Source organism: Castor canadensis, chromosome 15, assembly GCF_047511655.1.
Source record: "Castor canadensis chromosome 15, mCasCan1.hap1v2, whole genome shotgun sequence".
NCBI classification, from domain to species: Eukaryota; Metazoa; Chordata; class Mammalia; order Rodentia; family Castoridae; genus Castor; species Castor canadensis.
The window spans coordinates 18,292,281-18,314,332 of NC_133400.1; the positions used below are offsets into that span (position 1 = coordinate 18,292,281).

At 48.4% G+C, this 22,052-nt stretch overlaps 1 protein-coding gene across 2 annotated transcripts in view; it reads left to right on the forward strand.

The window, feature by feature from the left end:
- Nucleotides 1–19,469, forward strand: part of Ranbp10 (RAN binding protein 10) — a 67,636-nt gene extending 48,167 nt beyond the window's left edge. For both annotated transcript variants that reach the window (XM_020171120.2, XM_074055809.1), the window contains 11 exons: nt 1,536–1,703; nt 6,502–6,524; nt 8,393–8,577; nt 11,305–11,417; nt 12,810–12,918; nt 13,021–13,169; nt 13,369–13,573; nt 14,339–14,460; nt 14,948–15,093; nt 15,374–15,485; nt 15,833–19,469. In XM_020171120.2, the coding sequence (XP_020026709.2) occupies nt 1,536–1,703; nt 6,502–6,524; nt 8,393–8,577; nt 11,305–11,417; nt 12,810–12,918; nt 13,021–13,169; nt 13,369–13,573; nt 14,339–14,460; nt 14,948–15,093; nt 15,374–15,485; nt 15,833–15,963 (1,463 nt within the window). In that variant the 3' untranslated portion in view covers nt 15,964–19,469. The remainder of the gene's footprint in view (nt 1–1,535; nt 1,704–6,501; nt 6,525–8,392; nt 8,578–11,304; nt 11,418–12,809; nt 12,919–13,020; nt 13,170–13,368; nt 13,574–14,338; nt 14,461–14,947; nt 15,094–15,373; nt 15,486–15,832) is intronic.
- Nucleotides 19,470–22,052: the final 2,583 nt, after the last annotated feature.

Genomic DNA, 22,052 nt, shown 5'->3' on the forward strand with positions numbered 1-22,052 from the left:
AGTTCAAACACTAGTATAGCCAAAAAACAAACAAACAAAAACCAAAAAAAGATTAACTGTGCATATTCACTGCTGGTGAGTATATGGAACACATACATTGCTGGTGGAAATGCAAATAGCAGCCACTTTTGAAAACAGTTTGGCAGTTTCTTATCAAGTTAAACATACACTTATGACCCAGCAATACCACTTCTGAGTACAATGTTTACCCAAGAGGAATGAAAACATGTCTTCACAAAGACCTCCGTATAAATATTTGCTACTTTATTCATTATAGTAAAAAATTAGAAACAACTCAAATGTCATCCACTGATGAGTAAATAGACAAACTGTGATATGGCCATGAAATAAAGTACTACTTGACAATAAGAAAGGATAAAATACTGATACCTCTAACAATACGAAGGAAGCCAGGCACAAGATACTCCATATTCTGTGATTTCGTTTATATGACACTGGAAAAGGCAAAAACTACAGAAACAAATTAAATCAATAGATATTGTCAGTGACTGGGGGTGGGTAGAATGGATTGACTGTAAAGAGGAACAAGAAAACTTTTTTTGGTAGGACTGGGGTTTGAACTCAGGGCTTTGTGTTTGCAGAGCAGGCACTCTACCCTAGAGGTTTAAGCCTCACCTTCAGTACATTTTGCTTTAGTTAATTTGGAGATGGGGCGGGGGGGGGGGTGGGGGTCTCATGAACGATTTGCCTGAGTTGGCCTTGAACCATGATCCTCCTGATCTTAGACTCCCAAGTGGCTAGGATTACAGGCATGAGTCACCAATGCCCGGCAAGGGAATTTTTTTTTTAAGTGATGGAAATGTTCTGTCTTAACTGGTAGCAACACAACTGTACACATTTGTTAAAAACTCATTTGAACTGCACAGTTAAAAAGGAAGAGGGACTGAGGATATAGCTCAGTGGTGGAGTGCTTGGCTCTTACATATGAGGCCATGGGTTTAATCCCTAGCATGAAAAAAAAGAAAGTGAAGAATCTTGTCAAGTGTGGTTGATAGTTACAGCTACTTGGCAGGAGGATCATAAAGTCAAGACCAATCTGGACAATTTAGGAAGACCATCTCAAAATAAAATTTAAAAAATATCTGGGGAGTAGCCTGGGTTCAACCCCTAGTATCACAAAAGAGAAAGAGGAAGAAAGAAAAGAATATTGCTGTAGATAAATTTTCCTCAATTTAAAAACATTTTAACAACCCACTGTTAAGACTTCTGAGGTCTGTTCCAGCCTTCTCCTTCATGCTTCCTGGTTGTACTGTCTTCTGATGAGTCCCTTGTGGGTTTTGGTTTATGTCTCAGATCCTCAGAGGTGGTGACCTGTTGGACTCACTGCCAAAATATCTGTACGGTGCAGCAAGATCCTGTCCATAGGTAGCTCTGTAAGAGACCACAAGCATGAGTGCTGACTAAGATAGGGGCATATTGGAGAGAGGGGATTAGACCTGGGTTAAGGGACTTTTGTGACTATGATGCTACTCTCTTAAGTACATCTCAGCTGTTGCTGCTCTCTTTCCCCACAGGTTGGGACAAACATTCCTATGGATACCATGGCGATGATGGGCATTCCTTCTGCTCCTCTGGGACTGGCCAGCCCTATGGTCCCACATTCACCACAGGAGACGTGATCGGCTGCTGTGTCAACCTCATCAATGGCACCTGCTTCTACACCAAGAATGGCCACAGTCTTGGTAGGTGCATAGGAGACCTTGGTGGGTCTGTCCTTTAAAGCTACTTTGGTTGGTGAGAGGTTCATGGACACTGCTTGAGGTCAAAGCAGTGTCTTGGAGCCTCGGCTGAGCTCTGGAGAATGGTAGTCATTTCTATTTGTTGGAGCCTGTTTAGGTAACTGGAGGGTAGCAGGGGCATGGCATTCTGAAAGTGCAGCAGTGCTCTGATCATGATCAAATGCCTGGCTTGGCCATGGCACTTACTGGAGCAGGATCTGAAATTGGGTGAGAAGTTTGAGGGCCCCAAGTACATAGTTGTTGGGGATTTGCGTGCTCATGCCCTAGCCCATACTTTAAAAACCCTTTTGATGGTCAGGGTGCTACTTGCTGTAGAGTAACAGTGAGGGCTACAGGACAGGAGGTGAACAGTCAGGAGTCAAATGGGGCCTGTTTGTGGTTAATGGACACTAACCTTGGAAGAGTTACACTGAAAAAGTCTTTGAAATCAAGAGAGATGGAAGCATGTACAAGAGGAAAGGTTAGGGAAAGGAGCAGGTATCTGAGCTAAGACCATGGCAGCGGGAAATGGGGATCAAACCCAACAAAGGCTCAGGGGTGGCCAAACAGGGCTTAGTAACAGATGGAATGCACTTGCAAAAAGGAAAGGTGAGATAGTGGAGTATTAACCAGAAGGCGTGCAGGAGGATAGCAATCAGTGGGAAAGATGGGGCTTGAAGTGTGCCTGGTAGGAGGGGCCATCCTGCATGCATATAGAAACGTAGCATTAGAACTTGAGAGAGGGCCAGGCTCTGGTGGCTCATGCTCGTAATCCTAGCTACTTGAGAGTCAGAGATCAGGAGGACCAACCTCCTTATCGTGAGGCCCTATCTCAAAAATACCAAACACGAAAAAGGGCTGATGGGGTGGCTTAAGTGGAAGAGTACCTGCCTAGCAAGTATAAAGTTATGAGTTCAAATCCTGGTACTGCCACCCCCCCCCAAAAAAAAAAAAAAAGAACTGAAAGACTTTGGCTTTTGTGATGTCTTGCGCTAGTAGGCGCTAACTGATATGTGGTCACACTGGCCCCAGGGTGATGCCTAAATGCTGGGCTTGCCTTCCTGGCATTGCCAGGGGTCTTTGATCTGGCCATACCCTAGTTCTCCCAGAGTGGTGTACCAAAGAGAGGAATAGTATACCAAACCCTGCAGGAAATGAAGCTGGACAGTTTTTTTCCTTAGAGACCTGCTTCTCCTGGCTTAGGGTAGTAAAAAGGTGGCTGCCACTCCCCGAGGCCTCTGGGTGGTTTTTCTAGAAGATGAACCAGCCGGAACCAGGAGACCTGAAGAAATCGCAGTTGCTAGTGTCTGGGGTTGAGGGACCAGAGCCAGTATTCTTCAGCAGGGCAGTTGCACACCACAGCCTAGAGCAGGCAGCAAAGGCCAGGGAGCTGGATGGCTGAGAGCATGACAGATGCAGCATTGCCCTGGGTACACATCTAGAGAAACTCTCCAGTAGCTGCAGTTGCTGGTATCCAGGGGTGGGGAGCTCAAAGCTGGAGGGCAAGGTCTTAAGAGGGTTTTTTGCCCTCACCCGTCCTGCTCTTTGATTGCAGCTACTTTCTGGTTCTGGGTTCTGGATCTCAGGGATTAGGGGCTGGTGGAGTGGCTCAAGTGGTAGAGTACCTGCCTAGCAAACATGAGGCCCTGGGTTCAAACCCCAGTACAGCCAGAACAAAACAGAGTCCCAGGGGCCACTGTTTTGAATTCTCAACCTGTACCCAACCTCCTTTTATACCGCTTTTGCAGCCAGGCCCAGTCTTGCCCCCTTAGGTATTTGCCCTTCACATCCTCCAGCTTATTCACTTCTTGCTCAGAAAATGGCACCTGCTGTGAGGACACAGGATGTGAGGAATCTTCTATTGTAACTTCAGTGCAATTAGGGCCTTCTCTGGGCCCTAAATGTGTGCTAGGACAACCAAAAGGCCATGAGCTTTTTGTTAGCCAGGTCCCTAGGTCCTGCATGGAACTTATGGCCACTAAAATGTCAGCCCAAACCCTCAAGCTGTTTTAAAATACTTATCTCCCTAGCAAATGCTCTTTATAGACCCCATGCAATATCTCACACATAATTAAAGTTCATTTGTAGGACATTGCCTATTTTTCCAACCTTTCAAGATCTTCTTTGGTCTTGCTTGTTGTGTCTCAAATATCTGATGGCCCTTTCAGCATTCTAATAACCTAAACTTAGATGAACATGTTTGAGTATGTTTTATTTTGAAATATTGATTAAAAAAAATTTGAAGAGGACAAGGTAGAGATTTGAATTATTCAGCATATCATTGGACTTGTCCAGGTAGATACCAACCATTTAAGAATCAGTTATGTTATCTCGAAACTCATGTTTTTCTGTCTTATTCACAAGGATATTATTGAGATATTACTGAAAAATAGATATAGCCTGACTCCTGTATTTTCTAGATCATGAAATTTCATGGAAAGACTATGAAGTTAGAGTGACAAATGCTCAGTGAATCTTCTCATGTCCCTGTTTTCTTTCTTTTTTTTTTTTTGGCAGTACCAGAGTTTGAACTCAGGGCTTCACGCTTGCTAGGAAGATGTTCTATCACTTGAGCCACACTTCCACCTCCCTTGTTTCCTTTTCACAAGCCAGATGTGCTATCAATAGTGTGCTTCAGACGCTAATCCTGTCCCCTTTAGAGAAGCAGTATGACATTTTCTGCCTCTGTCCTATCTGCTTCTTTCCTGTTACAGCACTTGCCCCATGTGCCATCTCTCAGTTGTTTGTGTCACAGACCATTTATTTTGCTGGATTTGGAAGAATTTTGAGGGTCAGGCTTACTTCAATTTTCCCAGTCCTATTACAGGGCCTGTCTTCAGCAGATGGGAGAGGAATGAATGAGTGAAAGGAGGCAGGGGACTGAAGTCCATAGATGGTCTGTGTACTTGCAGAATCATTGTCAGATGGCTCTGTGTTCTCTTACAAGGTCTTCTATTCTCAGCCTCAGTGACCTCAGATCTTTGGCTGAGTTCTTCTTATCAACAAGTTTACCTATCCTGTTTATGCCCTGGATCTTTGTCTGATTTTCTTCCTATGGGTCACCTTAGATCTTAGTGTCACAGCAGCCTTGCAGAGGCTCTCAGGGACCTACAGGGCTGGAAGAGCAGTGTTGCCTTGTGTGGTAGAGTAGAGGGTGAGATAGACTGTGTTCTTCCCTCACTGTTCTGGAAGCACCTCAAGGCCTTGTCCCTCCTGGGTCAACTGTAAGACAGAGCTAGGCAGGCCTGGGTAGGTCATCCTCTGTCCTGAAGTGTGGCAGCTGCTTCAAGCTGTGGCTCAGCTGCCACCCACTTGAACCCAGACCTCATGGTTTATGAAGCAGCTTTCACAGACTGTCTTGTGTTCTTTTCCTTTCTTGAGGTAAAGGATTAGTATTGCCCTGTTCTTCAGATATCTCAGAGAGGTTGGGTAACTTGCCAAAGGTCAAACTACAAATAACTGATAGAGCTGGATTCCTCCATCTTCCAGGGTCCTGTGGGCCTTCTTCCTGGACCTAGGAGTGAGCAGCCACTCTGAGATCTGTGATGGGCGCTCCTGGGCAGACTGGAGAGTGCCGTGGGGCTTCCTGATTCTGTGGCTGCTCACCCTGCATGTGGGGCTTAGATGAGGCCTCAGGCATGCAGATCATGGGGTTCATGACCTTCCCTCACTGAGGAGTAAAGTACCTCTGTAAACCATCTCTCTACATGTTGGTTTTTCATCTGTGAACTAGTGTCAGAGACAGTGTGTACCTTCCAAGGCTGTTCTAGGAGATCTGTTGTCAGGCCTCACCTGTGCTTTCTTATTATTGGGTTTCTGTTTCTTTTCTGGGTAAGGGTTGGAGGAGCAGACTGGGGATGTCCTAGGAGTCAGCAGTTTGAATACCTCTCAGGCAGAGAGGAGCTCAGAGAAGATACAAGACTTTATCTGAAAAGTAGAAGACTATGAGGCTTTGGGAAAGACTCCCTTGGCCCTGCATCATTTCTCAGCTGTAGAATGTGGGTGCTCTGGTGAGTATTCTGAGACCTTTCTATGGGAATTACCCAGGCCTGCTCATATGTTTGGGGCCCCACTTCCTCCACCCTCATTCTAACTTAGGAGGTCTCTGGAAATGCAGCCCCTTCTCTTGGCAGTAGGGTTTGGAGGATTCACAGGCCATTGTCATCCTGGGCTTTTCCAACTTGGAGCCACTGAGGACATGGAACTAGTGTGGTCTGGAGATAGGCAACTGCTGCCCTCCCTGTCTTCTCTTCTCTGTCAGCTTAGAAATAGAGCATCAGACTCATTCTAGGAATGTGCCTAGGCCCATCACTTCAACAGCTTTGTGACTGTTGGCAATTCATTTTATCTGAGGCTTTCTTTCCTCAGTTGTAACATGGGATAAGATTGCCTGCTCCCCAGAATTGGTATAAGTTGAAACAGGTAATGAATGGCAAAGGGATTAGCATACATAATAGGTTTCCATAAACAGGTATTAGATCAAGAGAGGGGTTAGGTCCGAAGGATGTCAGGAGGTAGAGCACTTGGGTTTAATCCTTTCTAACAGACTTTTCTTGAGAGGGTAGAAGAGCTGTGGACAGGTACCTAAATACCTAACTTCCCTTCTGGCCAGGCCACCCAGCAAAGGGAAGTCTGGGGCCTAAAAATACCAGGCCCTAGTTTATACTTGGCCACCACCTCCACCCCAGGTCCTCAAAGATGGAAGAGACCAAGGGGCTGGCCCCATTTAGTGGCCTGATTGCTGTTCCTTTCCCCCCCACAGGTATAGCCTTCACAGATCTCCCGGTAAGTACCACCAGTGGGTCTGCCCCCTCCTGGGCTATTGGGAGCTGCCTGGGATGGGATGTGGTGGTACCTGCAAGTGCAGGGTGTAGAGTCTGGCCCTTCCCAACCAGGGATGTGTGCTGTGCTGGAGGGTGCCAGTAGAGAGTACCTATTGGCCTTCCTCTCTCTCCAGCAGCAAAGCCTGGTCTTCTTACATGACTCTTAGCAGGTGACAGAAATTTGTGACATTTCCAAAAGCAGTCATGGGGTGGGAGTTGGGGGATGGTGGTGAATGAAAGTAGCTCCTTGGCTCAGCTGGTCTGAGCCAGCTTCATGTGGCCTATAGTCAGTAGACTGGGGTGCAGAGTGTGGGAAATTGTTCCTGAGCTTTTAGGAAGCCCCTCAACCTGCTCACCAGAGATCCCTGAAGAAAGGCAGGGCCCATGGAGACCTAGATTGCCACCATCCCATATCTTCCCAAGCTAGAAAGATGAGTTTTGTGGGGTTTCTTCTTCTTAGAAAAGGATGGGGTTTCCTGCAGACTTAATTCATGGCTCATCCCTATTCCTGTACCCCAGAACTTGCTGCAAGTCATTACAGGGATTGTCACATGCTCATCACAGGCATTGTCACATGCAGGGCCTCCACCCAGAACATGGGGAACCTGGCCTGGCTCTGTGTGCCCTGGCTGGTTCTGGAAGGAAGGAAAGTATGGTGACTCTGGTGGTTGCTTTGGGATTCCAGGGACCCTGTAACACCTCAGAAAATGTCCTTGTGATCTGAGGGAACTCTGAAGCCCAACTGCAACTCCAGCATTATATCTGATCCTCCCATCTATGGATCAGAATCTTTCACTCCTACTTGGAGGCCCCAGAGAGGGACTGTGGGCCTAGGCACACAGACTCAGGAAAATTCTGACTCTGGCCAGGGAAGAATCTAGGTGTGGAGACATGAAATGACCAGACATGAGTAAGGGTAGTATACTGCCAAGTACTAGAAAGTGTGAGGAATGTCCCTGTGGGCAGTGATAGTCAGGGAAGGTTACTGGAGATGGGCTTTGCCTGAAGTGTGGAGGATGGGAGGGAAAGGAAGAAAGGAGATCTCATGGTTGGATGAACCCTGTGTTCCCAGGAAAGGCACATGATACTCATGAATGACATATGGTCTGAGGATGAGAGAGGAAAAGGGAATTGGGGGGCCCTGGAAAGATGATGTGCAGTGCCTTGGAGAGTAGGCAGGTGAGGGTCTGAGAAGTGGCAGTAGGAGCCACAAGAGACATTGAGTGAGGGGAATGACCTAGAAAAAACTGGTCAGGGGAGAGGAGAGATATAAGGCAGGGAGCCCACACCTTTGACCACAGGTCTTCCTCTGAGTGAGTCTCTGACAGAAGGGCAGCAGCCTCTCTCCCCCCTTTGTCAGTGTGAGTGCCACTCACCTGATCCTCTGCCAGCTTTCATCCTCTTTCCTCCTCTCGTATGTCAATCCTGTCCCTTCCTGACCTCTCATGTAGCTCTTCCTTAACCCTTGATCTTTCCAAGAGGAGTCATCATCCATCCCTGCAGCCTACGTTCATGGGCACACCTGCAGGTTTGTGTAGCCCTGCCTATGTCGGTGTGTCCTGACCAAATTCCAGAAGGGGCTCTTGGGCCTTGGGGACACAATGGCCTCTGATGCAAGGCAGGAGTCTCTCCATATTGAGCCTTGCTTACTTTTCTTTTGCTTTCTTCCTTCAAGCTCTGGGGTATAGTATCCCTAGTAGGGAGATGGGTAGAATGTGGCTTAGCTAGGCCACCTTCTACCTTGCCCTAGTACCGGCTGGCAAGAGTCATGGAGGTGAAGGGAGGCCCTGCTGCCTTTAGGGCCTGACTGACATTCATTCTCCTCCTCAGGCCAACCTCTACCCCACCGTAGGCCTACAGACACCTGGGGAGATTGTGGATGCCAACTTTGGGCAGCAACCCTTCCTGTTCGACATTGAGGACTACATGCGGGAGTGGCGTGCTAAGGTCCAGGGCACCGTCCATGGCTTCCCCATCAGTGCCCAGCTTGGCGAGTGGCAGGCGGTACTGCAGAAGTGAGTGTCACCCTCCCCCACCAGGCCTCATGCAGTGTAGGCCCCTACAGTGTTCAGGCTGCTCCTAGGAATTTCTGAGGGGAGCATGCTTCCAGGAATCATTCAGCTGCTGCCTACTGTCCTCTCATCAATGGACAGCTTCCACGTGGAGCTGCTCCTGGTTAAACTTTTGCTCTTCAGCCTGCTCTGAAGGTTCCTGTGTGCAACTTCACCAGCAGGGCTGTGTTCCTTCCCTAGGCCATTTTGCAGAGAATGTTCTAGAATCCACTGTGGATGTTTTCTTCTACCATAGAAAGTATCCATCCAGCCAGACTCTGGGCTAACATTACCTCATAGGGTCAGTATCCATCTAAGTCCCCTGCATACATGGCAGTAGTATCAGGAAGAGAGCCCTTCCTACTACCAGCTCAGTCAGCTCCTTAGCTGATTAACTCCCAGACTGTCCAGGAAGTCAGTGTTGCTGAGATTCCAATGGGAAGCCGTGTTTGGGTCTTTCTTCCACTGGCCAACTTCAGACCTGAGTGAGGCAATGGCCATTACCCACTCTACTAGGAAATGGGTATTAGTTTGACTTCCAGGAATGGGGAAGGGCTTGGCTTCTGCTAGTCCTGGTCACTGTCCCGTGGAGGCACCAGGGTGCCAGGCTCTTTTGGGTGGGGTTGGGAAGCCCATCGGGTTCTCTGTGCAGTCTTCTTTTCTTGAGGGATTGATAGTAAGGCAGCCCTAAGGGAGAGCTGAGGCAGGGCTGGATGGCCAGAACCTCCTCAGAAAGAGCAGTATAAGCTGGGCACTGGTAGCTCATTCCTGTAATCCTAGCTACTCAGGAGGCAGCAATCAGTAGGATCATGGTTCGAAGCCAGCCCAGGCAAATAGTTCACAAGACCCTATCTGAAAAAACCCTTCACACAAAAAAAGAGCTGGTAGATTGGCTTAAGATAAATGCCCTGAGTTCAATCTCTAGTGCTGCGCGCGTGCACACACTCACACTCACACACACACACACACACACACACAAAGAGCAGCATAGTCCTGTCTAGTTCCCAGTTTTCAGAACAGATGAGAAGTGCTGCTTTGGATGGCTAGGAAAGTGCCAGTCCCCACAGCAGGCTTGCTGGATGGGCAGGAGGAGAGGTGAAGTTGCCCGAGCCCTGTGTGGAGGGACTGATACTCTCACCTTTGAGGAGCGGGGCTTAGCAGGTGGATGTTTTGTTTATATATGTTTATCCATGTGCCTGTATGTGATTTTATGTAGTATTTGCCCAAGACCTGCATATAATTTGTGTTGTGTAGTTTCACATAGCTTAATTTTATAAATATTGGAAGCAGCTAGATTATCTTGGAGACAAATTTTCCACAAGCTCCTTGGCTGACTTCTTCTAGCAGAGTCAAGTATTTCCTCTGTCTCTCTGTTTCTCTCTCTGTCTCTGTCTCTCTCTTTCTGTCTGTGTGTGTGGGGTGTGTGTGTGTATGTGTGTGTGTGTTTCCCCTGGTACTGGGAACAGAACCCAGGACCTCATGCATGCTAGGCGAGCACTCTACCACTGACCTACAACCCTAACCCCCACAACCCCTATTTCCTCTTTTGCTGGTGTATGTAACCCTTTGTACATAGGAAATTTTCATAAATAAGATTATTTTCTTGGTAACCTTTTAAGTCGAATTTGTACAGAGACTGTGCATTTTAGAGGCATCTGATGTTCATATGGGCTCATCTGAACCATGTTTTGTCCAAAAAAAATTGCCTTTGTGTTTATAATAGTAATAGTTATTATTGAGTATAATATTATAAAACACATAATTTCATCATGAGGTTGTATTTATTGATTTGTTACTTCATCTAAGCACTGTGTTATTTTATTTGTCCTTTTAAACACAAGGGGACACACAACCATACTTCTTTGCTTCCCACAACAGCTCTTGGACATTTATGTTGATAATAGTTAATGCCATCATACACACACACACACACACACACACACACACACACACCTGTTTGTGTCAGACATGAGGGCTCATCCTTTTGTTCTCCACATGTGCATACATAGTCACACACATGTCACTGCTCAGTCAGTCTCAGATGGTGTTAAGTAGCTACTGGGCATTGGGCCCTTTTTCAAAGACTGTGTTCCTATTGGGCCTGTTTGTACCTGTCCCTTTCCAGCAAAAATCAACCTGACATCTTTGTGTCTTGGGTTCCTGATCTGTGGCATACCATGGAGTAACTTTGCCTCCCATCAATGTAGAGCCAGTGCTGCCAAGAGACAGGCTCACTGGGGACTGGGACATTTCTACTTGGTGAGGACAGCCCTAGAAGAACTCCTGTGTCTGGCAGGGACATGTGTGCCAGGCATCCTCTGAGTTTGGGTGCCTGTCACCCTGCTTGGTTGATTGCCATTTCAGGAACCCCTGAGTGAGACCATCAGTCAGCTCTAGTCTGACTGCATTTCACCAGGAGACAAGTGCTTCTATGAGCTTAGGGGTAGCATGTCCCAGAGAACTGCAGTCATTCCTCCAAGCTGTGAGCACAGATAAGACCAGCCCCTCCCCTGCCTGATGGCATGAGCACTGGGAGAAATTTTCATTTTGTTCTAATCTCTTAGTTCTGTGGGGGGTTACACCTCCAGGATGTGCTTAGGGAAGACCACACAGGAAAGGAATCTGTCTCATCAGGTGGTCAGTGAGAAATGTGGTTCTTGAGTGTCAACTTGAGCTCTTCCTTTCTTCTAGCATGGTTTCGTCTTACCTGGTGCATCATGGGTATTGTGCCACAGCCACAGCTTTTGCCCGAATGACTGAAACCCCGATTCAGGAAGAACAAGCGTCCATAAAGAACAGACAAAGTAAGGTTAATTCTCTCCCTTTCCTTTCTCACCTGTCCCTGACTTTACTCTCTGGCTCATGCCAGCCCAGCTTAACCTGTCAGGAGTCCAGTCCTTAACCACCCTGAAGACCAGCCTCAGAATCTGCTCCTCTCCTTCCTTCAAGATAGCACTACCCACATAGATAGCTGGCAGCCTGTGAAGGTCTCAAAGCAGCCTCACTAATGCAAATTCAGAAAGCTGGGTGTAGTTCTGGCTCTGGCATGGCTGGATCTCATTTCTCCATGTTTGTTTCCCCTGAATCCTAGATCTGGAATTCCACTCGGCCTCCTATTCATGGTGTTCAGAAAGGGTGTTCGAATCTTACCATACCAATGCCCTGCCTTCCCCACCATTTACTTAACTTAGTAGTTGCTCCTATTCTTAGCCAGAAAGGGGACTCTAGTCAGACAGGGCAAAGCCTATGCATGGTGATGACGCCTCTCTCTGCTTCCCACTTCTGATCCTGACCTTTGCAGACAACTTTCTCCTTCCTTGACCGAAGGCAGCTTCCTGGTGTTCATACTGCCTGTGTACTGTGTGTTTGGGGCCCTTTCATAGAAGGAGGAGTGGGTCAGAGAACAGAGCCCACACAGGAAATAGGAGGAGAGGAGAGTGTGGGTGAGTGTGAGTGTGAGTGTGTGTGTGTGTGTGTGTATCTGAGTGCCTGCCTCCTTCTCAGAGCCTATCATCTCTATGTCTGTGCATGTGTCTGTATATCCCAGAGAAGCTAGACTCAGCCAGGCAGATGGAAAGGGATCCTTGATTTGGGATCTATGAATGAGAGAGCTTCAGACTCAGAAGACAATCCTAGCAATACATACCAGGTCCCAGGGCAAATGTGAGAAGGCAGCAGCAAGATGCTGGTGGCCAGGGAGGTGTCATCATCAGAGATGCCAACATGAGGAGGATGATCTCTGCTCCCAGAGAGAACATGTTACAAGGCCCTGGCCTGAACCAGTGCCCTCCCCTTGCCACTCCCCTGTGAGGCTTGGAAATAAGAGGAGTCTATCTAAAGAGGAGCCTTTGGGCTACCAGCTGCCTGGGTGCCTTATCCCCAGATCATGCTCTCATAGCCAGGGTCTTCCCTCCAGCCACGTCTCTGACTATCTGTGTTCCACAGGGGTAGGCCTCCAAACTCCCCTCCTGCCTCTGATCGTGAGCTTCCCTCATTCTACCCTTTTATTCTTGAGGGCTCCCCGATCCTTGGCAGAAACCAGGCTCTGCTGTGGGCATCTCCATGCAGTAGGGTGCTCTGAGCCAGCTCGCCTGACTCTTTGCTGGCCCCTGCCCTAAGGTTGGCTGTGTCCCAGGCATATGGCAGTGAGGAGGGTCTGTGACCCTCACTCATGGCTTTGTCCTTGCTCTCTGCAGAGATCCAGAAGCTGGTACTGGAAGGCCGAGTAGGTGAGGCCATTGAGACTACACAGCGCTTCTACCCTGGCCTACTGGAACACAACCCCAACCTGCTCTTCATGCTCAAGTAAGTCAGGGCCATCAGCCCCAGAGCCCAGCCCTTCAGCTGGCGGCAGGAACCCGCAGCCCGGGCCAGGCCCAGAGCATCGCCGCTCTGCTCCCTCCACAGGTGCCGACAGTTTGTGGAGATGGTGAATGGCACCGACAGTGAGGTCCGCAGCTTGAGCTCCCGAAGCCCCAAGTCCCAGGACAGCTATCCTGGCTCCCCCAGCCTCAGCCCCCGACACGGTCCCAGTAGTTCCCACATGCACAACACAGGTTAGCCACACTCCAGAGGGCTCTGGGAAGAGCTGGTGTGGAGAGTGGAAAAGAAAGGCCACCCCTCTTGTCCTTCCCTGCTCTGGGCTCAGGGCCGGCTGCTGGATTGGGGGGAAGGGAAAGGGACCTCTGTGGTAATCCCCTGGGCTCTGCTTGATGGCAAGCTGCCCCTCCTTCTCTGACCATCCCTGGCTTCTAGGAGCAGACAGTCCCAGCTGCAGCAATGGCGTCGCATCCACCAAGAACAAACAGAACCACAGTAAATACCCCGCACCCAGCTCCTCCTCCTCATCCTCGTCCTCCTCGTCCTCTTCCTCCCCATCCTCCGTCAATTACTCCGAGTCCAACTCAACAGACTCCACCAAGTCCCAGCCCCACAGCAGTACCAGTAACCAGGAGACCAGGTGCCTGTCTTGCTCCACTCCCTCACTCTGCTTCTACTCTGCATCTACTGGGCCCACTGCAATTTGTCCTTTGAGTACTGCCCCCTGCCCTTCATCCCCACCTCCATCATAGGTCTGTGCCTGAATGCTAGGCATTAACCCTTCAGGCCAGGTACCAGCTTTGGCTTCTTGTCCTACTCAAGATTTATCTGCCAGTTTCCTTGCATCTGGCATTCTCTGGAGGTGCTGACCCTGCAAGACTGAGTGTGTGGGGGGACTCTTCCAAGAAGGCTGGGAAAACTAGAACCCTAGGGTCTTGAATGAAGGAATCTTTATGGGGTGTAGCTTCTGGGCAGCCAGGTTGGCAGGTAGGGAATTTGATTGCATACTGCAGCTCTAGCTAGCATTCAGTGGGTTCTGGGCATGCCTTAAGGCTGACCTGGGTTTGGCTCCCAGTGAAGGCCACAGAGATGCCCAGTGGGCCCATGAAAATTAGTCAGTTATGGTAAGGGAGATGTGTAGAAGAGGTATGTCAACTTAGAGGAGAGTCAGGGAGGGGAGAGTCACAAGGGCAACACTAGGACAAGAACAGGAATCAGGTGTCAGCCTCGGGGGAGAGCTGTACTAGAGGCCATGTCTTGGAGTCTGGGAAGCTTGGGCTGTCCTTTCATGCTCCTAGCAGCCCTCAGTTTATCCACAGCAACCATGGCTAAATCCTGAATGGAGGCCCAGCCAGGCTGCCCCAACCACATACCCTTGGCCAACTCCTACTTCATCCCTTCACAGTGACAGTGAAATGGAGATGGAGGCAGAGCATTATCCCAATGGCGTGCTAGAAACCATGTCCACACGCATTGTCAATGGTGCCTACAAGCACGAGGACCTGCAGACAGATGAGTCCAGCATGGGTAAGGGCCGGGCCCCAGCGTGATCTGGCGTGATGTCCCCTGAGAGGGCAATGCACAGTCCAGATGCCCATTTACCCCTGGGAGGGGCTGAGATGGAAGGCCTTGGCAACTTGAAAAGCTCCAGCCAGACCAGGTTCACTGCTTTCTTAGTCATTCATGGATGTGTCCCTGAGGTACTCCACATGTGTAGGAAGGTCCAGGTCTGCTACCAAGACCAGAACCTTTGTATTTGAGGCTCAGAGGAGTTTGAGAGTATGGACACTAATGAGTACTATGCATCTGTGCAGTGTGGGAAGAGAGAAGCTTCTGAGTCCTGTCCAATTCCTGGACTGTGTGCTAGGCGAACTGAGGGCATCTGTGTTCTTGCTTCTCTACCTGCTCTTTGAGCCCTTACCTGCCTCTGGCAGAAGCTGCAGCTTCCCAGTTTTCTGGCTGCCCTTCCTTCTTCACTTCTACTAATGTGTTCTGTGCTGACTTCTGGGTGCAGATGATGGACACCCACGGCGACAGCTCTGTGGGGGCAACCAGGCTGCCACAGAAAGGATCATCCTGTTTGGCCGTGAGTTGCAGGCACTGAGTGAGCAGTTGGGCCGTGAGTATGGCAAGAATTTGGCCCACACAGAAATGCTGCAGGTATAGAACAAACTAGGCCTCATACAGAGGCCCTATTTGATGGTGGGGCTAGGGTGGTTTTGAGAGTATCCATGGTTGGCAGCAACAGGGAGAGTGGGCTCTAATTATTCTGCAGTGGGAAGTGGGGTATCTGGTCTAGAGAGAGTACAGCCCTGCCTAACCCTACATCCCAGTAGGTTGAACTCTCACTGGGTACCATGCAGTGCCCTCTCCTCCTCTAGAACCATGGGATTGTGTTTAGTGTGTCTCACAGTCCTCTAAAGAGTACCCTGTCTCTTAGGATGCCTTTAGCCTACTGGCATACTCAGACCCCTGGAGCTGCCCAGTTGGCCAGCAGCTTGACCCCATCCAGAGAGAACCTGTGTGTGCTGCTCTTAACAGCGCCATTTTAGGTGAGTACATCTAACCAAAGCAGAAGCTGACCCATGAGTGTCTGGGTAGCCCTCCTCCCTCCCTAAGAAGGGTAATGAGTTTGGCACAGGCTCTCTCTAATGACTCATGGGGCTTCTAGGTTTCCAGGATTGAGCCCAAGCCAGCCTACTGCTCTAGAGAAGGCCCAGGTCCTGAGGTTCCTAGCAGGACTACAGGGCCATGGCCTGGTGGCTGGGACACTCACACAGATACTGAAACACTGTTCTAAGAGATTCTGTCCATTCCCCCACCTTCCATCCCTAGGGAACTTTGACCTGGGCCCAAGCCCTGGACAGGGCTGTGACCTGGCCTTTTATCTTCTCCACAGAGTCTCAGAACCTGCCAAAGCAGCCTCCTCTGATGCTTGCCCTGGGCCAGGCATCTGAATGTCTACGGCTCATGGCCCGAGCGGGCCTGGGATCTTGCTCCTTTGCCAGAGTCGATGACTACTTGCACTAGCTGACCATACTGGCTGGCCCCGCCTGACTCTCCCTCGCCCTCCGGGTTGGAACAGCCCTGCCCTCCATAGGCACCTGGCACAGGGACCTGGAAGCCATGGGCAGAGTCCACTCCTTCTGCCTGGCCTGTTGTTTCCTCCCTCCCTCCCTCCCTCCCTCCATCTCTTCTCTCTCTCCCTCCCTCCCTCCTTCATGTGCAGCGGCCTGTAACACAGTATTGTCTGGTTACTCATGTAGCACCTTCTCTTTTGAAGGAGGTTTTGTTTTGAGGAGGGTTGGGGTTTTTTAATCTTTTTTTCCTCCTGACTGAGCCACCAGTGTTTATCTTGGGAGAGTTTGTGCTGAGCTGGTTTCTGCTAATTTAGTGAAGAAGCCTAACCAGGTTGGTGATAGCTTATTATTTTCATAAGTAAAAAAAAAAAAACAAAACTCAAATGAGATTTTATATATATATATATATATATATATATATATATATATGTATGTATATATATAAAAAGACACAGTATTTATCGTAGCATTAGGGTTCAGCACCTCTTAGGTGAGGCATCATGTGTTTTTATTCGAGTCCAACTCATTAAAAGAAAGAATCATCTGTCACCTCAGCCAAGTGATTTGTTTATTTTAGGCTCTCCTTTCGTTGAGCCACAGGCCCAGCTGCTGCCCAGGGAAGCTGCATAGGCTTTGGGGAGGTGGGGAGGCACTTGGTGGGCAGAATCAGACTAAGATGTTTTGCAACATCCTCAAGAGGTGGGATGACCCTAGGTATGGATGTCTCTAGGCCCCTAAGCATTGGACTAAGCAGAGAATTGCAGAGCCAGGGATCCAGAAAACTGATAAGTTGGCCCAGGCTACACAGCAAAGCAAGGGAGCAGAGGGTCCTTGGCCAGCACCACTCTACCCTGTCTACCATTCTACTCTGTCTCTCACTGCCTGCCTTGTCCTCTCTCTTCCCTTCTCAATGTCCTGCCTTTTGTTAAGATGGCCAAATAATTCATTTACTCTCAATTGGTTGCCTGGAAACTACCTGCCTTCAACCCAAGAGCTGCTGTGTGTTAGGTGGCCAGGAGGAAGATTCTCTTCCCAGGACAGAGGTCCTTGAAGACAGGGGGTGCTTCCTTCCTGCCTGGGTTTTCACCATTGCTACATAGCTCTGATGGAACTGATGTTTTCTGTGGAGAAGCTGGTACCTCATGGAAGCAGATTCTTGGGCCACTGGTCCCTGCAGTGAATGGAACTCTTGACTCCCTAGGCCAGGCTTCCCTGTAGCTTTGCCAGGCTGCTCCCTGTACCTTGGCTCCAACCATTGTTAGGAAGAGAAAGGGACCCCATAAGCTTTACAGATATATTCTGCCAGCTTTTTCAGATAGATCCTCACATTTGGTGAGCAAAAGTCCACAGGAAGGGTTGAGATGCTGTCAGTACTAGCTGCCCAGAAGAAGGTAAAGTAGGAGGCCTATGCAAAGGAGCATCCAGAGGAGTTGGGATTTCCATACCTGCTTCACAGTGTGCAGGAGAGCCCAAGTAGCCTCTGCAGAGATTAGGGTCAGCCATGGCAAAGCCTGAAGTCAAACTTCCCATCCACGGATCTTGGATAGGTGAATACCTGCTCTTTTGGTGGGCATGGGAATGGTTGGTATGGCCTAAGATTCCCTGCCCACCAGGCCTCATTTGGACCACAGTTGGACAGGAAAAGACTGTGGGCTGGTGGAGTGACTCAAGTGGTGGACCGCCTGCCTAGCAAGTGTGAGACCCTGAGTTTAAACTCCAGTACCTCAAAAAAAGCAAAGGAAAAATGATTGAGTTGGATCAGCTGCTGGTGAGGGGGCAGTGTCCTGGCTCTGAGATCTTCCAAAATTTTGCCTTGGGGGATGATCCTATATGCTAGTTCTTTTTTCTTGGATCCTGCCAGTGTCCAGCTGGCAGTCCAGAGACCATGGCTGATCAGGACATACTGTCCTGTCTGCAAAGGAAATTCATCGTATGGAAGGCTGGGAATACAAAACTCCATACTCAGAGGTTGGAAACATCAGACTGTTAAAATGGCCAGCCTAGGGGCAGGGAGCATGGCTCAAATGACAATGCCCTGAGTTCAAACCCCAGTACTGCCAAGAAAAAAAGTCACCTAGCAGGACTGGGAATTAAAGCCAGAGGCATTTGCAGTTGCAGTGGAGTTCAGAGAACATCTTCAACAATCCTCTTCCTTTACAAATAAGGAAAGAGGCCCAGGAGATTAAGTGATTTGATCAAAGTCACACAGCAAATTAGTAGCTATAAGCAAATAAGGACTAACCTTATTCCTCTGTGTTAGGACAATACTGTCTAGTCCTAAAGCAGATTGACAAATGAACCCTGTGAGGGGTTAGGTTGGCATGGCTTCCAGCAGTGTCTGAGCAAGTGGTTTCTTCAGGGTGTGTCAGGGATGGTGATGGGTGCCTGGACATGAGTTTGGAGTGACAGAGAGGGCCTAAGGATGGCTTGGGACAGCTGTGTGCTGCATGGGGTTGGGTGTCTGCCTGGCTCGCACTCAGTTCTCATGCCACCTCCCCATTTTCTGTGCCTTATCTCACTGTGTCAGCTGAGTCCAAATTGTTTACTCTGTTCCTCTCCAGAGGGGCTCTCTGTCCCAGTTGGACAGCTCATCTTTGGGACATAAGCCTTTGCCCCACAAGCCATGGAGAGGGCAAAACCAAGCTGCTTGATCTGGTTGTCTTGCTGATAGTCTAGGCCTGCCTGCAGCTAGAGGAGTCCCTTATGCATACCCAGTCCTACCAGCCTGCTTCCAGGAGCCTTGTGTCAGGAAGGCAACTGGGAACAGCCCTGGTGAAGGATTGGACCTGACCCACGGGGACAGGAGGAAGACCTGGCTCTGTTGGGTTGTCCAGCCTTGGGGGAGCAGCCTTCCCTACTTATCGTCCCCTTGTGGTACCAGATAGTTGCTCTTTCCAGAGCAGAAACTGGCAGACCACTCAAAGTCAGAACTCCCAATCCCCACTCACATGGGTCTGTGGCTGGGTACAGGCTGTCATAGCAGAGATACCATGAGACAAAGAAGTGGGTACTGCCTGGCTACCCAGCACCTTCCTAGCCCTTAAGAAAGCACAAAGAAGATGAGGCAGAGGACTGTTGGAACTGAAAGTTCCTTTGGTTGCTCACAACTCAGGTATGCACACTGTGTGGCAGCTGGATACCAGAGCCCTACTTGACTGCCAGTCCTGGGCACCTGGCCCTGCCACCAGATGGTGGCTTCTGGCTGCCCCAAGTGCCCACCTCTTTGCAAAGGGTTTTCCTCCATTATTAACTACAGCTGAAACAGACATCCTCCACATTGTGCACACTGGTTATGCAAGTTGATACCTGGCATAGCATGAAACTTGTGGGTTTGGGAGAGTTGAAAGAGAATTCTAACACAAAACATCCTATTAAAATTGTACTTGAGAGATGAAAAAACTCCTGTTGTATTTTGACAGAATTATTTTTATTAAAATACACATCCATGAGCAGTCATGAGCATTATCGTCTGTTTTGAGTCTGGGGGTTGGTATCCGTTGTATAACACACCTCTGGAGTGCTCAGGCCCCTGGTTCTTCCTCAAGGACTTCTGACACTGTGTAAGACCACAAAGAGGACTGGTACTTCAACTACAATTCTCTCTTGAGAGAGACAGTTCATTTTAGACAAGGAAAGCATAGCAAATTGAACTTCAGAAAGGTAGGCCACAGAATGTTCCACAAAACTAATATTTTTAAGAATGCGGTTATCGGTATCCATTGGGAATTGATTTCAGGAAACCACCCCCTTCCCCAACTGCCTTCTCCATGGAGAACAAACTCCTTGGATGCTCAAGTCTTTTTATATAAAATTATGTAATATTTGCATATAAGCTATGCACATCCTTTTATATACTTTATCTCTATATTACTTCTGATCTCTAAAGTAAATGCTACATAGTACTACTATGTTGTTTAGGGAATAGTCACAAGAATAACAAAAAAGTCTATACATTTGGTACAGGTGCAGGATTTTTTTTTTTTTTTAATTTTCTGTGTCTCGGTTGAATCCACATGCAAAGAACCTAAGGATGCAGAGGGCCAACTGTATATTGCAAAGATGCTCATCCCAAATATTGTAGTCAGAGCTCAGAGGTACCTCTTTTGAGGGGTATAGAGGTTGGCTTCCTGCCTGTCAATTAGGAAAAGCTTGTGCTCAAATCCCAGCACAATAACTGTTTACTAACTGGGTAACCATTCAAAGTTAACCGCTTAGCTGGGGATGTAGCTCAGTGGTAGAGCACTAAGTCCCAAGTTCAGTCCCCATCACCGAAGGAAAAGAAAAAACCTCTCTGAGCTTGTTTTCCATCTTTAAAATGTGGTTCATTTATTCACTCTGTGAAGGTAGGGGATTATACCATGCATACAGTAGTATCTGGAACTTAAGAGAGACAGTACATGTAAGCACCCTTCCCCCATGATGCTCTCTGTTGTGACTGGCCCTCTTCAGGCTCCCCTGAGCCCATAAAACCAGGGGTTTGTGCAAAGGAAGGATAAAATAGATCATGCTGGTGTCTAGTAACAGATTGGAGGCAAACCAGCTAGAATGCCACTTAGTAGGCCACATATAATAAGGCAAGGTTAAGAAATATTTAAGAGATAAATTTTGGCACAAGATGATGACCAAATGGTAAATGACAGGATGGATAGTTGTGCCACGAAACTATACACTGAACAGAAGACAGCAGGTGGTAGCTAAAAGTCACTGGGATGGGGAGGTTTGCTGAAGGACATGTAGAATCATATTTCAAGGAGACATGGTTCTTGGAAAAGGTTTCTGTAGTCTAGTAAATCAGAAAACTGTCCCTTGGATGTTGATAGTGAACATCACCAGCTATTTAAATGCTTTTCTTAACCTTGGGTTTTCCAAACATGCATTATTGCCTGCCTAGCAAGCATGAGGCCCAGAGTTCAAACCCCAATGCTGCCAAACAAAAAACACCAAACATGTGATACTACAAAATGCTTCACTCACACCAACCTTTTTTTTTTTTTTTGGCAGTGCTAGGGATCGAACTCAGAAACCTCATGCATACTAGGCAAGTACTCTACATCCCTACCCTCTACAAAACTCACTTAAGGAAGAGCTAGCATGTGGAAGTCATGGTTCCATAAGTAAAGCTGGCTCATTTTCCTGGAGACTAGTGGCTCTCTGCAGGGAATTATTTTGCTCTCTCTACTCCCAGGGAACATTTGGCAAGGTTGTAAGATATTTTTGGTAGTCACAGCTTTTGGTACCTAACTGGTAGAGGCCAGGGAAGCTTCTAAACATTCTATAGTGCAAACAGGTCTCCCCACTCTTGCCCAACAAAAAATTATCAGGTCCAAAATGTCAACAGGGCAGCTGTTCAGAAACCCTGCTCAAGAAGAGTTAACAATGACTATGACAAGCTGGGCACCTGTGGATTGAGCCTGTAATCCTAGTTACTCAGCAGGCAAAGATCAGGAGGAACAGTTTGAAGTCAGCCCTGGAAAGTAGTTCATGAGATCCTATTTCAAAAACAAAAAACCCTCACAAAAAAGGGCCATGAGTCTGAGCCCCAGTACCGCCAAAAACAACAACAAAAACAATGACTATGACAATCTCTGGGGCAGTGATTCTCCCTCCTTTGTGTCTGGATGTTCTCCATTCAGGCGAGAAGGCAAGGGATAAAACCCCTTCCTAAGAGAGGGATTAGAGGTTACAAATTTCACTCTAGAAGCTTCTCATGCTCACAGACATGGTGGCAGTGGTAGGAAGTCCTGTCTTCTCAGCCCAAAACAGGGACAGCCCTGAAGCTGGACAACAGATCACAGACAAAGCTGCCCCAGGGTGCGACGCCAGCATGTTCTGTCATCTCAGGCGGCCCTGGAATAATGGCTGAAAGGTCCTCCTGATGCAGCTGAGTAGAGTCCCAGAGTCAAACAAGTAGGGGAGAAGGCTTCCCATGCAGAAGTAATTCCCATTTTCTACAGAGCCAGTTTCCCACTAAGGCCTACCAGCTTCACTACTCTGTAGCAGACCAAAGAGTGGCTTTGTTACAAAATGTATTTACTTGAG